At 39.1% G+C, this 16,589-nt stretch overlaps 1 protein-coding gene across 5 annotated transcripts in view; it reads left to right on the top strand.

Moving 5' to 3' along the window:
• Positions 1-16,589, top strand: part of PER2 (period circadian regulator 2) — a 49,409-nt gene that overhangs the window by 29,722 nt on the left and 3,098 nt on the right. For all 5 annotated transcript variants that reach the window (XM_058030808.1, XM_058030807.1, XM_058030810.1 and 2 more), the window contains exons 12-25: positions 139-217; positions 4,531-4,637; positions 5,270-5,423; positions 5,600-5,708; positions 6,190-6,321; positions 7,472-7,568; positions 8,151-8,307; positions 8,390-8,517; positions 9,983-10,156; positions 10,416-10,676; positions 11,421-12,262; positions 13,770-13,956; positions 14,447-14,639; positions 16,190-16,340. In XM_058030808.1, the coding sequence (XP_057886791.1) occupies positions 139-217; positions 4,531-4,637; positions 5,270-5,423; positions 5,600-5,708; positions 6,190-6,321; positions 7,472-7,568; positions 8,151-8,307; positions 8,390-8,517; positions 9,983-10,156; positions 10,416-10,676; positions 11,421-12,262; positions 13,770-13,956; positions 14,447-14,639; positions 16,190-16,340 (2,771 nt within the window). The remainder of the gene's footprint in view (positions 1-138; positions 218-4,530; positions 4,638-5,269; positions 5,424-5,599; positions 5,709-6,189; positions 6,322-7,471; positions 7,569-8,150; positions 8,308-8,389; positions 8,518-9,982; positions 10,157-10,415; positions 10,677-11,420; positions 12,263-13,769; positions 13,957-14,446; positions 14,640-16,189; positions 16,341-16,589) is intronic.

Raw genomic sequence — 16,589 nt, forward strand, 5'->3', positions numbered from 1 at the left:
TAAAATAAAAGAGAATTCTTTCTGTTCTCTGTCCTTGCTGCTTTCCTGTTTGCTCTTGGCCAGAATTTTGGACTGGCAGCTTGAAGTACTCTATATGCAAAACCCCCAGTTGCTAATATGCTTTTATTTTTCTTTCAGCACCCAGAATTCCTCCTGACAAAAGGATTTTTACAACTACGCACACACCGACCTGTTTGTTTCAGGATGTAGATGAAAGGTAACTTAAAAAATTCTTTTTAAATTTGCTCATGAGCAAACTATCCAATATCTTTGCAGGATTTAAGGTGTCTGTATGGGGTTAAAAATTATGCAACTACTGAAGGGTGTTTAACCTAAGAAAAGCACATCCCCCCATTTTCACTATGCATGAGAACACATTACACTGGTATTTAATTTAAGTGCCTGCTAACAACTTGTTCTTCCACTTTCCTTCCCTCTTGGGAAATTCTGGACATAAATTCAGTCAATGAACCCATGTTCAAAAGAATTCCTGTGCTGCCAATTATTACCTGTATGAGACATTTAAGTGTGGATTTTTTTGTTTTTTAAGTTTGATTCAGCAAATACGCTGCTATTGCTTTCTGCTGGCCCAGGTACAACTAGAGGTACAGCTTTTGAATACAACATTAGATCTTCTAAAAAAAAAAGTGTATAAAAACGATTCAAATTACACTGTCTGAAGGCTTCAAATTGCTTTGACAGTCATAAAAGCTGCTTAGAGTAAGTATTTACATTCTAAATTAGAAAACAAAAATGCCACTTGTGATCTTAATGTATATACAAAGACTTAGGAACTAAGCTTTCATAGAATCGTTTAGGTTGCAAAAGACCTCTAAGATCATCAAGTCCAGCACTAAGCCGTGTCCCTAAATGCCTCATCTGCACATTTTGAAATACCTCTGGGGATGGTGACTGCACCCCTCCTCTGGGCAGCCTGTTCCTTGACAACCTTTTCCATGAAGAAATGTTTCCTAATAGCCAATCTAAACCTGCCCTGAGGCCATTCCTCTTGTCCTGTCACTTATTCCCTGGGAGAATCAATTCTCTCACCCAGTTTGTTGTTGTCTGCAAACTGATGGAGTGTGCTCTCCATCCCCTTGGCCAGATCATGGATAAAGACCTTAAATACAATCCTGAGCCCTGGGGACTTGACTTGAAAAGAGAATTCATCCATTCCTGAGTTGAAAACACTGCCTTTCCCCTTCCTTTTCCACTTTCCTTGATGTTTTCTTTGTGATGGTTTCTGATATTTGCTCTGGATATGGCACTTTGTTTTGATTTTTTTTTTCTCCTTAGCAAAACCCAAGTAAGCTGCAGTGGTAATATCTAACTGCTGAGATTCTCCTATTTGTTTTTAAGCAGTCTAAGAATGCTAAAATTTTCTTTGGAGGTTTAGATAGGGGGATGTCTTCAGACAGAGTAGGACCATAATTGACAATCTTGAGATTCTGTGGTATTTTTTCAGTGAAAATCTAGTTTCTAAAAAAATATTTCATTCTTGGCAAAATCCTTAAATGCAGCAGAAGAGAGAGGGATTGGAGAAAGGAGGTTATTGTGATGTTTGACTAAGATGGAGTCAAGGTGAAAAGAACTCTGCTTGACTTCTGAGACCGTTTTACCTGTAGAGATACAGATGATGTGTCTGAGTTGCTGTAGGACAGACAGTGAAATGCTGACACACTGTTTTTCCATGCTGTGGTTTATACAGTCCCTCTAAACAGCTCCAGTTGATAAAAGCACTTAATCCACTGTAGTTCTGTCTTCTTCATGGATTTTTCTGTCTCCTTCATTTCCAAGCTTCAAGGCAGCTGCAGAGTGGGTTTATCTTTACAGAGAGGCTGAGGGCACAGTGCAAAGCTTCTGTTCCTCTGTGCATGCACAGCTTAGTGATCTCCAGTAGTCATTTAACAGAAATGGCAAAACTGCTGAGTGGAGAGCCTTGCCCTTATTTATTCTTGGGCTTGAGTGGAGCAGTAAATCCTTCCTTGTGAATCCTATGGAAGCTTCTTTCCTGCTAGTTTGATGTTACCACTTGTTCTCAAATACCATTTTCTAACACTTCCAGTGAGGGCTGATTGCATCTTGGTCTGAAATTAGGACTTTGTGTCATTTATTTCCGTTCTTGTGATTGTGTAGTTGACTTTACTTTTAATTATTTAACTCCTGAGAGCATTGGCAGCCTGATAAATGTTTACCAAGATATGCATATGCAGTTTGTTTCTCTTAAGCTCTCCAGGGTTTGGTGGAATACACAAAGCAAGAGATTCTTAAAGAAAGCAGAATCTTAATATTTGAAAATGTGCAACTGAGCACCTGCTGTTGACTGAGTGTTGTTCATAACATAACCCTGAAACCATTGCTTGACTTGCATAAAGTTAATTTCTGTAATCAGTACGTGTTGATGAGTTGGAAAAATGCATATTTTTCTGAATTCTGCAGGTCAATCTCTGCACAGAGTATGTTAAGTAAAAATAAATATTTTCTTTAAATTAAATGGATCATTCCTATATGTATTTGCCTTAATATATTTGATACTTCACACATTTAATGGGTGTAAGTTCATAGTGGAATGATCTTTGTAAATTAATTTAAGGCAGTTTTGTGTGTAACTTACAATAATAATATAAAGAGACTTCTTATTTATGTTTTTTGATACTTTAAATGTCATTCTATGAAACACAAACTAAACTTGGCAGCATCTCCTCATCAGCCATTCTTATGCCACACGTGTATTTGCATTCATAAAATTAATTTATTAACTAAACCTCTGAATTTTTATGAGTTATTCATTATGAGGAAGCATAATGATGCCAAGATGTCATTCTCAAATACAGCATTATGTGAGCACTGAAGGGCTGGTTGGAAGGGACTGCTGGAGGTCTTAGTTCTGTCCTTTTGCTTGAAATGAAACCTTGCCCAGTCTGGCTAAGGTCAGCTGTGGCCTTGTCTCAATAATGCCTGAAAACTTTCAGAGACAGAGATGACACAATCTGTATGGGAAACATCCTGTGTTGCACTGCTCTGTTAAAAACCTTTTCCTAACATGCAGCATCACCTTTCCAGACTCCAGTCTGGGACCATTGCCTGTAATTTTATTGTCTGGCAACATCAAGAAAATTTAACTCCATTTTTGTAACTCCTCTTTCCAGCAGTGTGGGAAGTCCTGGATCATCTTTTAGCTTCCTTTTCACCAGAGCAGGCAAGGCCAGCTCAGTCTCACATTCTAGATCCCTGACTGCCATAAAGCAGGTGGCAAACAGGAGCAGTGCTGAACAAAACCTTCTTGTGGTGTTATTTGATGAAGACCTGGCTGAAGTTGTTTGGAGTTGACTGAGATTTTAAAGTCCTCTAGCAGCACAACTTTTATCATGTGCTTTGAACTTGGCAGCACTTCTAAATGTCAATGTGTCAAAGTGATCTGGTTTGCTATGAGTCCCATGCCAGTTTCTGCTCTGTTGCTTTAGTTCATCTACAGGCTTTTAAGACTTATTATTAAACTAATTGCTTTGATAATAAGGCATTAGTTGCTCTCCACTTTCCCCTCTCAGCCTCTTGGCTGGATGTTTGATGCTTTGGGGAACTGATGTAATTCCAGTGGGTTGTTGGAAGTGCAGTGTTGAAGGCATTTGCTGCATAATGCTTTAGAGTTCCTGCCTGACACAGATCCCCTGTCTGGGGCTGAGTTCTTCATCAAAGCTGTTCAGATACCTCATATCTCCCTGCCTCTGGGCCTTTGGGGAAGATGTACAGCATTTTGTGCTTACAAGAGGACTTGCTGCCATTTGGCAACTTAAGCATCACTGAGTAGTGTTCACTTAGTACATTTTTTTTTCCAAAGCACATTTTCAGTGGTTAACCTTCAGAGTGGTATTTGGGAACTTTCACTCTTTATCCTTAATACAAATGCTTGAAGTGATCAACAAAAATTGTTCTGTCACATAAATTAGTTTTTCATGTCACTAGAAGTGGTCATGGATAACGTGCAGGAATTCAGAACCATTGCTTTTAATTCTCTAGTTAATAAGCCTGCTCCCTTGCAGCTCCTCTGAGCTGAACTCTTCACCTGCCTGTGAGAAAGTTGTCTTGAAAGTTGTCTTGCTGGTCAGCTCCCCTGGTGCTAGTTCAGCTGTGGTAATCCTGTGATCCTTAGCCATGGCTCCCAGCCAAGGGATTGGGCTACTATTTACCTTCATGAGAGTTTTACAAGATTAAACTTCATTAATGCTCTTTTAAAATTGGGGTAAGTATTTATCCTCTAAAGTTAGGCAGCAGAGAAAAGACAGAACTGCTGTAGCAGACTCCTTGATTTGGTCTAACCACCACCCCACAAACAAACAAAGCCTCCCTTGCCCTAAGTGTATGACTGTTGTTAACTTGGCACTGCTTTTTCACCAAATGTAAACTTAAAATTATTCATTCTCTTCACAGGAAAAGCATCAAAGAAAGCTTAAAATGAAAACATTTCAAACATGAACTGTACATTTATTCTACTTGATTTTTATTAAGTTTTCTTTGTCTTTCTTTCTCCAGAGCAGTACCTCTGTTGGGATACCTACCTCAGGATTTAATAGGAACGCCAGTCTTGGTGCATCTTCACCCAAATGACAGACCCCTAATGCTAGCAATTCACAAAAAAAGTATGTACCCTCTTATTGTGGCAGAAATACACATTTTTTCTTGAATTTAATTATAATGACTACAAACACCTCAACAAGTAGTCGGAGAAACTTAATTGTGACTTTGATTTTTTCCAAAATTAAATACTGAATCTTTTACTGCACAACTTGATTCTTAATGCAAATCCATGAAAATGAGAAATTACTCAGTTTTGTACTTTCTAAGAAGCATATATATCTATTGTAAACAAATGGACTATAAATTAATATTTCATACATAAAAGTATGAAATGAATGAAAAAGTATAAAGAAAAGTATGAGAATAATGTGATAGAAGTTGTCATATTTTACATGTTACTCTTTCTTATTTCATGGAGAAGAGTTTGTAAAGTCACTTCTTCAGCCTTCTTTAGTTTGTTGTATTCTACAGGTGATTTTCTTGACCATAGTCCAGTAAATTATGAAGATCTGCTTATTCTGGTAGCTCAGAATTTCTAAATGTATCAATGTACCCAGTATTTCTTCCCTCAAGTGTCATCTTCCTCCATAAAGAGGAAGTATATTGAATGTACAGTTCATTGTAAAATCCTGAATTGTTACGTGGAATTGTGCAAACTTTAATCTGAAATTTCTGTTTGATTCCTTCATTGCAGTTCTTCAGTATGGAGGGCAGCCTTTCGACTATTCACCAATCAGGTTTTGCACTAGGAATGGAGATTATATCACCATGGACACCAGCTGGTCCAGTTTCATCAACCCTTGGAGTCGAAAAGTTTCATTTATTATTGGCAGACACAAAGTTAGGACGTAAGTCGGGATATTTTTGTTTTTACTTCCCTCAGGTTTGCGTAGAGATCCTTAAGATGAAGGAACAGAATAAGCATTAAATTCTGAGTAGGATATGGAGGTGGTAAATTGAAAGTGGTCTCTATGGTTGAAACACTTGCATTTGCAATGAGCTGGTGTATGTTTGGTTTGTGCAGGGGTCCCTTAAATGAAGATGTCTTTGCTGCTCCCAACTACACAGAGGACAGGATCCTGCACCCCAGTGTTCAGGAGATCACAGAGCAGATCTACAGGCTGCTCCTGCAGGTACAGCAGGGGCTCTGCCCCTTCCCTGCCCCTTCCTTCCCTGCTCACATCCTGCTGGGACAGCCTCTGTCTTGCTGTCACGTTGGCTGTAGCTGCTTCTATCTACTGGAGTTGTTGGCTGCAATCCTGGGAATTCCTTGCACTCATCGTTACCACACAAGACTTACTGAAGTATGTTAAAGCTCCAGTTGATATCTTAAGAATTTCGTGTACTTGTGGAGTCCTCCAGACAAACAAACAAAAGAAGACCAAAAAAAATCCGAAAAAACAAAAAACCCACCAAAAAAACCCACCCCAAAACAAAACAAAAAAAGAAAAAACAGAAAAAAACCCAACCCAAAAAAACCCAAACAACACAAAACCCAGCATAAAATAAAATAAAATTGCTTTTCCTGACATGGAATTACTGGTGTCCTGAGGTGGGTGTGTATATACAATACATACATACATATATATTTTTTTTTTAATGTTGTTTTAACAGCCTGTACACAACAGTGGATCCAGTGGCTATGGGAGTCTGGGTAGCAATGGTTCACATGAGCACCTGATGAGTGTGGCATCCTCCAGTGACAGCACAGGAAATAATAATGAAGACACTCATAAGGATAAACCAGTAGGTTTTTGATTTTTCTCATTCAACTATGTGGCACAAAACAAAGTGGGGATTTTTTACCTTTTAGAATAATGTTTTCAAATTAGAAATACGAGAAAGGATAAAGAAAATGCCATCTTTTTTTGTTTAATACAGAAAAACCCTTTTGTCTGAGGGAATAAGCATTTCTGATGTAAAGGAAGCCTCAGGGTACTGAAGAACAGTGATAGACAAATGAAAGTCAGTTTAATAGAGAATTTAGACCTGTACAGTGTGTTCACTTAATCTAATGTCTGTTAAATGTTATATGCTGTGTTTCTTGGAAAACCAGCCAGATATTTGAAAGCAGTTTCTTTTGGGAGGGGAAAGTCTGTAATTACTGTTTTCTCAAATGAAAGTAAGAAGATTAAATGCAGCAATACCTGCAGAACTAAGGGATAGGTAAACCCTGATCACTTTTAATGTTGCAAAAATACAGCATTTATATAGAATGAAATAAATTGAATGGAATAAAACAATTTTCTAGTTTGTGCTTAGAACTTTACTTTGTGTTTAATTCTGAAAGCCAAAAATTTTCCTTGGTAAGTTGTATTGCTTGTAGGCTAATTCTCCCAAATCTGATTTGCGCTTCTGTGATCAGACTCTGCAGACTCCTGCTCTTGCCAAGGTGGTCACTTTCCTGGCTTTCAGTTCTTAAACACTGGTGGAGTAAGCAGATGAAGTCTCAGGATTTGTTATTTAACAGGGAAATGGATGCCTGGCATTCCTTCACTATTTCCACAGACAGTGAAGGCTGTTACAGTTCAGTTCTGTAACATCCTGTCAGTGCTTGGTTTGACTTCTAGGGTTTTTTACCAAGTGATAGGTTTAGTTTTTTCCTGAAGTCATCTTTGTAATGGATATTTTATATTTTCCTATCCAAGTTATTCAAGCAGATTAAAAGAAACACAGAGTAATTGTTTGCAGGAAACATACTTTAAATTTCTTCCCTTCCCAACTCCAGATTTCTGCAGCTGCGCAATAAAATTGTATATATACATATTTCTCCTGTGATCAAAGTAATTGCAAGATAGAGATTAACTGAGGTTAGATTTAGTCTACTGAGGAATCACTGTGCATGATGTTTTATGTCAAAATTTGGAAATAACTGTTCTTCCCAAACTGCTTTCAGGAGGTTTGTCAATATGCCCGTAAGGTCAAGAATAAAGGACAGCATATTTTCACTGACAGTAAAGCAAAACTGGACTACAAGAAAGAGTCTCTGGCAGGTAAGATATGATCAGTTCTTAGTCTCCTGTGCTGGTACCTTGGATAATATGGCAGCAGGACTTTTTTCTAGTTGAGCTCTATTCAATGCATAAAGACAGCATTTTATCAATTCAGATTTTATTGTCCTGTGTCTCTCTACTGTGCCCAGGGAAATCCTGTGTTTGGCTGTATTGAATCAATGGTGGTGTAACACAGTTAAGGCATGGCCTAAAGCTGTTGTCTTGAAATCATTTAAGTGGGCACTAGAGTTGTCCTCATCCTGAGGACAACTCTAATTGTACATATTATACAATTGTATATATTATACAATATATTGTTTCAACCCTAATTGTATATATTTTCTTACAGCCATAGTGTCTATTCCCTTTGGATCCATATGCAATCTAATTAAACTTTATAACTCCAAGCACCCATAAGGACAGGAAAATGTTTACATAATATTCATTTATTGATGCATTACAGTGGTTAATTTGTGACCTGCTAAATATGTAGAAATGAAAAACCTTTACTGCTGTTGCTTTTAGGGGAGTTTGTAAGGATTTAATGTCTTAATTGCATAGTAGCAGTATCTCTTTCCACAGAAAAACAGAATACTGTTGGTGGCCAGGTGAAAGGTGCAGGGGGAAAGGATACTGCAGGAGCAGTTGCTCCAAAAAATGTGACTACTGAAGAGTTGGCTTGGAAAGAACAACCTGTGTATTCCTATCAGCAGATCAGCTGTTTGGACAGTGTCATCAGGTGAGTAACCTGTGAGTAAATTACTCTTGACCTCTGCACACAGGACTAGTATGTCTAATATTGCTAAATCTTTGTATTTTAGGTACTTGGAGAGTTGTAATGTGCCTGGTACAGCAAAAAGAAAATGTGAGCCTTCAACTAGTGTTGCATCACTGAGTTCTGGAGTTCATGAACCAAAAGCAGCTGATAATTCTATCCAGCCTTTGGGAGGTAACTCTACATCACAGCTTTCTCATAGCTGAGTTGTGCTGGCAGGCAGTTGGATGCTACTTCTTTGCAGAATAATGACAAGTGTATCTTAGGCATGACCTCATAGCTTCTTTCTCAGGGTTTGATGTTGGTGATTTAACTTTTAGCATTAATACCTTCCTTACAATTAAAATACTGAGTAGTTGATGCATATCATATGCATATCTGAATTGTAGATGCAATAAACTTAATTTGTACTGTGCAAAATACAGTAGGATTTTGAGGTTCAGGACTTGAATCATTAGGAAATGTAGGAAGTTTATTTCACAGTTAGGACTTGTAAGAGCAATCAGATGAAGAACCTAGCAGCTAACTAATTGCAACAAAAATACTCATCTTAGTTTTCTGCTTAAAAAAGAGGAACAAGAGAAGGTCAAATGCAGAATTGGAGTGTTCTGTGTTTTGTAAGATACTAGAACCCAGTGTTCATCCATGAAGACAAAAAGCTGGGGATTACTGAGGCAAGCTGTCTGAAAAGTCTGCTGCAGACAGAAACATTCAGTTCATTTTTTAGGCCTTAGATGTATTATTTACATAGTCCCTTGTCTGGATGGGGAACTGAGTGAAGATTTGTAACTGGTTAATCCAAGGACTGTGAGATTGGTAAAGAACTGCATGCAAATGAGAGATTGGCTCATTCTACCTTGTCATTATATGAGGCTGAAGGGATAGTGTCCAGTGGAATTTCTCAAAAATTGGTTGTGGGAATGATCTTGGCTATTTGATGAGCTTCAAAAAGAAGTTCTAATGCAGCTTTTAGAATCAAATTAGAAGGTATCTGTAGACCAGGAGCAAAGAGTCCTCCAGCAGGGATTGAAATGCTGTAATTTGGAGTCTCTGTGGTTCTGGTGGGCAGGAGATGAGGTGGGTCACCAGCTCTTTGCTGAGACAGATGAAGTCACTAGTCAGGAAAAAGGCAAACTTTAGATCTTAAATATGTGTTATGGAAGTATTCCTATGAGAGCAGGAATGTTTTAATGCTGTTTTGTGAGGCACTGCTCTGACCTCTGCTGGATTACTGCGTATAGCTTTCAGGAGAGAGAATTTTAAGTAGCTGCATGCTCAAAACAAAGCTCTTACAGTAACCAGCTAATGAAAGAAATCAGTGTACAACCCTGTGGGAGCCCAACTTACTCTTGGGCTGAAAGAGGCTAGACATTTTCTTCCAAAATTGTGCCATGAAAGACCAGAGAAAGAGCAAAATATCCCTTATTAAAAAGGTTTGGTTTGGCTGTATGTATAGGCTTAGAGGATTGCATTTGTTGCTCCACAGTCATTCTATTCCTGGAATGTATAAAGTAAAAAGTTCACTTTTTTGTCTTGTCAAGCACACTTTGGCCTTTACTGCTTTGCAGCCCTAGCAGCATGTAACTTGAATTTGCTCTTGTTTATGTTCAGTAAGCTGCAGCTTTATTTCTTTTAACAGATCCTGCTGTGTTGAAGGCATCTGGTAAATCGAGTGGTCCCCCAGTGGTTGGTGCTCACTTGACATCTTTGGCTTTACCTGGCAAGCCTGAAAGTGTTGTGTCCCTCACCAGTCAGTGCAGCTACAGCAGCACCATTGTTCATGTTGGAGACAAAAAAACACAACCTGAATTAGGTAGGATTTTGCTAATATTTTTTTCTTCAAGATGACAAGTGCTAGCAAGTTCAAATTTCAGACATGTGAACAACTGATGTCTGCTCATGATTTACATTTTCTTCCAGCCAAGGTGGCCTTAGGAAATAGAATAAATAAGGGATGGAATGTGTAATCTTAAACTTGCAGCAAAATTATTACAGAATTGTAACACCTTAAAAATGCATAAAACAGGGTTTTCTTTGCTTCATCTTGAGTATTTTGCCTTCTGTTCCTGTAGAAATGATAGAAGATGGTCCAAGTGGAGCAGAAATCATAGATGGCCAACTTCTTGCTCCTCCATCCAGCTCAGCACACATAAATCAAGAGAAGGAGCCATTTAAAAAACTGGGACTTACAAAGGAAGTGCTTGCAGTGCATACACAAAAAGAGGAGCAGAGCTTCTTGAACAAATTCAAAGAAATAAAGAGATTTAATATTTTTCAATCACACTGCAATTACTACTTACAAGATAAGCCAAAAGGACGGCCTGCTGAACGTGGTATGGCAATAGTTTTCACCATAAAACTTGTATTTATATAGAAAATAAATCCTGTTGGGAGAGCATTTCTATTTTTAGTGGTTTTGTGGGGCCAGTGTGTACAGTGACAGTTGCATGCTATTTTCAAAACTGGCAGAAAAATGTTCTGACAAATCTTGCTCAAAGATTAAAGTGGAATATTGCTTTTAGTGTCACAATGGACATTTTAGTAACTCATATTTTGATTTTTGTCTGTTCTCTATACTATTACTGTCATGCATCTACTCTCAGGGGACAAAAAAACCTTCTTTAGAATGTTTGCTTTACTGTATCTGTGCTTGTATTCCCTTGCTTTTCTTTTCCTTCTGTCTTGCCATCTGTGTTTTGCTCAGATTTGTGGTTTTGTTTTGTTTTCAGCTCCTTTGTTTCCCAGTTTTCCCCATTCCACTGTTGTGTAATTGGTGAGACAATCTGATAATTGTTGCCTTTAAGGTAATACTGTGATCAGCAGGATGGAAATGGCAGAGACTAGCAGTAGTGGTGAGATTGTTTTGTTTATTAGGCCTGGGAGCTCTGGATGGCATTTTCAGAAGTGCTTGATATGATCTTTGTTCTCATTTGCGTAGTCACTTGACTTGGAACAGAAATCAGACACCGCTAAGCATTTTTTTTCAGATTTTTATCTTAATTTTTTAATTTAAATAGTTATAAAGCTCCTGTATAGCTGCATTCTTACAACCTTTCTTACACCTTTTCCTTGTGCAGGTGGCCGTGGACAGAGAAACGCCACGTCAGGAACGGATCAGCCGTGGAAGAAGAGTGGGAAGAACAGGAAATCCAAGCGCATCAAACCGCAGGAATCCTCAGACAGCACAACTTCTGGGGCTAAATTCCCCCACCGCTTCCCCCTGCAAGGGTTAAATGCCACAGCCTGGTCACCATCAGAGACGTCCCAGGCCAGCTACTCAGCAGTGTCCTTCCCCACTGTCATGCCTGCCTATTCCCTTCCCGTTTTCCCAGCGGCAGGGACGGTGCCACCGGCTCCTGAAACGTCACTCTCTGGTTTCAATCACTTGCCAGACTCTGCAAACACTTGTCCTGTGGGGCCATCCCAGTTCTCTGCACCCTTCATGACCCCTGTGGTGGCTCTGGTGCTCCCCAACTACGTGTACCCGGAGATGAACAATAACTTACCTCAAACGCTTTACCCCGGCCAGCCCAACTTCCCTGGCCATGCCACCTTCTCCTCGCAGCCAGTGTTCCCAGCACAGCCCCCCTTTGCCACAGGCAGCCCCTTCCCACAGCAGGCATTTTTCCCAGCACAGCCATTCCAGTACAACCCCCCAGCAGAGCCTGAGAGGGCTCCTGAGCCCCGCCAGGACCTCTCCCGTTCCTGCACTCCGCAGTCGCCGCCTCCTCAGGACCAGGCTTCACCCCCACTCTTCCAGTCCAGGTGCAGCTCTCCCCTGAACCTCCTGCAGCTGGAGGAGACCACAAAGACTGCAGAGAGCGGGGCTGCAGCAGGGTTACACGGAGCTCTGGCTGAGGAGGGAGCCATGGGCAACATCAGCGCAGCAGACAACGGCAGCGGGAAGGAATCCTTACCTGTGAGTCTGGGTCACACTCCTTCCCCTGCCTCTGCTGCATCATTTCCAGTCCTTTCCCTTCCAGGGCAACTTGGTAATAATAGATAGAAGTTATATAATGCTTGGAGCATTACAATTGTTATTGTAAATTCACAATTGTAGTTGGTAAATTCAAACTTGAGCAAACCGAACAAAACGTTAAGTCCAAACATTAGAATATCCTCAACCTTTAAAAATTAAATCTACCTCATCATTCTTCTAAACTTACACTAGGAAGCTTGGAAATATACCCTGAAAGAGTTTTGTTCCATTTCATTGAAGAAAATAAGAATATGGATAAGCCCATTGAAAACCACTGAAATAAACTAGCACTTTATTTTTAGTAAATAGTTTGTGCTAGTGAATTTGTGTGCATGGGAAAAACAATCCCTAAGTGGTCTGAAAGAAGCTGATTTAAATTAAAACCACATCTGTGTTTACAAACAAACAACCAAAGTAAATGAAGAATTCATTATTTCTTGCAGACCATAACTTCATTTTTGTTTTGTTTGTTGCACTGAAACTGTGCTGAGCTATTTGGTAACTTCAAGGGGCTTTTTATTTTGTGGCTCATTTCAGTTTGATAAATCAGTCTGACAAACAAATTGAGTTGGAGTGATATGTCTGTAAAGGTTTCCATGGTAGAAATATGTAAACTATTATTTGTGCTTTCTAAAGGCACCATAGAGTATCATTATAAATGCTGATGGGATGGAGCAGCAGCCTGTATTTTTTTTTGGCTGCCTCCTTCCATTATTCAGGAATGTGTTCAGGGTAAAGTCAGTTCTTTCCATTATTACATGTTTTGCTAAGTTCTCTCAGCTTTAATTGCTCATATTCAATCTTGAAACTACTTTGCAGACAAGTTTTGATTCAGTTAAAAATTAGTGCAAGTGAACAGGAAATACATTTCTTACATTCTTATGAAACTATATTATTAATTTTTTGAAGAGAAATTCAATTGGTCTTACTGAAGGACCCCCTGTCTGCCTGTCAGTCCATTCATTATTCCTTGGCATATGTTATTGGTCTTTGAATAATCATGTCAACATTAGAATATGAAGTGAAATGGATTTATTACTAATCATTCACGTGGTTAGTAATACAGCTATTACATTTAGTAATAAATGGATTAATAAATGAAGCCTGTCTCATATGCCCTTCTCATAGCAGTTGATCCCATCCTCTTTGTTTGTCTCCTCTAGTTTTGAATGTAGGATTTTTTTTTTCCTAAGAGAAATGTTGAGCTAATTTTGTAAGATGGTCTTGGGTTAAAATACATGGTGATGTGTAAGTATAGAGAAGTACTGACAACTTTGTAACCTTTTATTTTAATGGACACTGCAAAACTATGAACTGTTTATTACCTTGAAGCATAATTTCTGAGAATTTACTAATTTAAAGTAACAAAGCTATTACATTTAGTAATAAATAGCTTCGATTTTTGGTGTCTGGGTTTTTTAATTTTATTTTTTCTCCTTATCACTAGGCTGAATCTCCAATGGATGCTCAAAACAGCGATGAGCTCTCCATGTCCAGTGTCCTGCTGGACATTTTGCTGCAGGAGGATGCCTGCTCAGGCACGGGCTCAGCCTCCTCAGGGAGTGGTGTGTCTGCAGCTGCTGAGTCCCTGGGCTCTGGGTCCAATGGCTGTGGCATGTCAGGGAGCAGAACAGGTAACTCAGGCAGCCCCAGCCCAGCTGGCATTGCTGAACAGTTTGAGGCATTGCAAACACTGTGAACAGCAAGTGAAAAGCTTTATCTTCACTCCTGTTGCATGGTTTAGTCTTGATTTCTTTCTTACTGCATTGTACAAGTGTTTTTCAATTGTGTTTGATTTACAGAATAAAACCTTTTCTAAGTGTGTGTAAAACAGGCATTAAGATATGCAGGTATAAAGGAATAATAAAAAGACCATACTCCTTCTTAAATTAAAGTTAGCTGATTATTCTGTTGACAATTACTGGAGATTTTATTTAAGAATTTGAGTTTTTAGAAGATTAATGCAGTTACTCAAGGGTGGAAATACTCTCTGTTTAAAAAAATAACTAGAATAGTGGTTGTGTTTACACATTTAGTTCTCTTTAATCTTCTCTACAGTAAAAAACATTCCGATAATCCATGTATTGGCCAATTTATAATGAAATGTTAAATCTCTGTTTACAGGTAGCAGTGAAACTAGTCACACCAGCAAATACTTTGGCAGCATTGATTCCTCAGAGAATCACCATAAAACCAAAATGAAGACAGAAATGGAGGAAAGTGAGCACTTCATCAAGTATGTGCTCCAGGATCCCATCTGGCTGCTGATGGCCAACACAGATGACACAGTGATGATGACTTACCAGATCCCCTCCAGGTAATGCCCCTGGCACAGCCCCTCACACATCCTGGGTTCAGGGGAAGCAGAATGTTCAGGAGGAAAGATGTGTAAGAATCTCTATCTCTGCAGAAATAAACTGGATTTAATGTTTAGCTCAGTGCCAGGAAATATTCTTGCTTCCTTTATGTGTTTTGTACACCACACAAGAACTTCTCAAGAAGGAGAAATTGTTTAATTAGGTTTAGCTGTATTTTTAGGTCAATTTCCTGAGTTGAAATGAGCTGTGTGTATTTTTTGGAAGCTGTTCCATGGTTAGTGATTTGTTCCTGCTTGCCCAGAAGCCCCTGGTGAGTGTGCTGAGATCTGGGCATGGTCTGGCTGGAAGATCTCCAGTCCCTGGCTCTTGTCCTTGAGGTGCCACATTCACTGGAATGCTGCTCTTGGATTTGTGGATTTTTTTCTGGGTTGTTAACTTCCACGTGTTCATTCTGCTCCATAAATTAGGACAAGGAAGTAGAAGGGAAAAATCACAAGGCTTCTCATCAAATAAACTTATTTTAAAAAATAAAAAACTCACTACTTCAGTAGCAAAGGGCAGTTATAGGGGAAGAAGGGGTGACAAGTCTGGATTATTTTTTTCAACCTACTTGTTTATATTTCTTGGGAGCAGTGAAGTGTTCTGAGAAGTTTCAGTAAAGACAAGCCTTTGAAAGGGCAGGTAAACAAGCTTTCAAAATACAGAAGCACAGGCATGATGGGGAAAGTAAAGAATACATTGTAAGAACTTCAGTGGGTTTTTTTTTTCCTAGTTTTAAAAATACTTGGACATTTCTCAGTTTTTGTAGTCTGAAGTGTTGCCAGCCACAGGTGGGAATTCCAGTAGCCTATAAAAGCAGCAAAGCCTGCCAAAGAGCAGGAAATGTGGTAAGAAGAGTGAAGCTTATTGTCAGAGCGTGGTGCCCAAGAAGTGAAGTGTAAATCCAACCTGCTCTTAGCTATCCTGTAAAGAAAAGAAATAATTTTGGGTTTCTTGGAGCTTGCTTTCTATGGTTTTCTTTTATAGAGGGATACAGCTTGTAAATTTGCTGTGGGATGGGTTTTTGTAGGTTTGGATGGAGGTAGGGCATTTGGAGGGAGAGGGAATTTTGGCTGCTGAAACAGAGCTGTTTCCTAAAGTTTATTCATTCTTGATGACCTTCTTTAACACATCTTACCCCTTCTGCTTTATCTTCTGTGCATTGAGGGTCTGCTCTGGGCTCTCCTCCCACTGGAGGGGCTTGGCCCTGCAGCAGCACAGAGGGAAACTGGAGCTGTGCTGGTTTCACTGGTGCTGCTGCCTGAATTGCTCTAAGAAAACTGTTCCCACTGATGGGATTTGAAAAGACAGTGAGGCAGCAGAGATGTCTGCAAATGCAGAGAGCAGCTGGAGTAATCACATTTCATTTTCTTCCCATATAACATTTCTAAGCATAACGTTCTGGAACAAAAATAGTCTTTAAAAATGTTAGTATTTGACTGTGTGACCTCACATAGGCATGAAGCCCAGAAACTGATGAAGCTCAATTTCTAAATATGTTTTATTTTAGGGATTTGGAAACAGTTTTAAAGGAAGATAAGCAGAAATTAAAGCAAATGCAGAAACTACAGCCAAAATTTACAGAAGAACAAAAAAGAGAGCTTATTGAAGTTCATCCATGGATCCAGCAAGGTGGACTGCCAAAAACTGTTGCTAATTCTGTAAGTTTAGTGGGTTAATTACTTTTGCATGTATAATAGTGCTTAAATTATTAGCTGCCTATGTTAGACTCTTCCTTTCCTGTTGCTATGAAAGCTTGGTCAATTATGCATAGGGGAAAAAAAGAAATTTAAACTTCCATGCAGTGGTTTCTAGCTTGATTTAATTTAGCATAAATCTCCTTTCCAATGGAGGAAATTAAAGTACTGGTGAATACCGTACAAGAAATTTCCTTCCTCTTTCTGAATTTC

The sequence above is a fragment of the Melospiza georgiana genome, chromosome 10, assembly GCF_028018845.1.
Source record: "Melospiza georgiana isolate bMelGeo1 chromosome 10, bMelGeo1.pri, whole genome shotgun sequence".
In the NCBI taxonomy this organism is placed as follows: domain Eukaryota; kingdom Metazoa; phylum Chordata; class Aves; order Passeriformes; family Passerellidae; genus Melospiza; species Melospiza georgiana.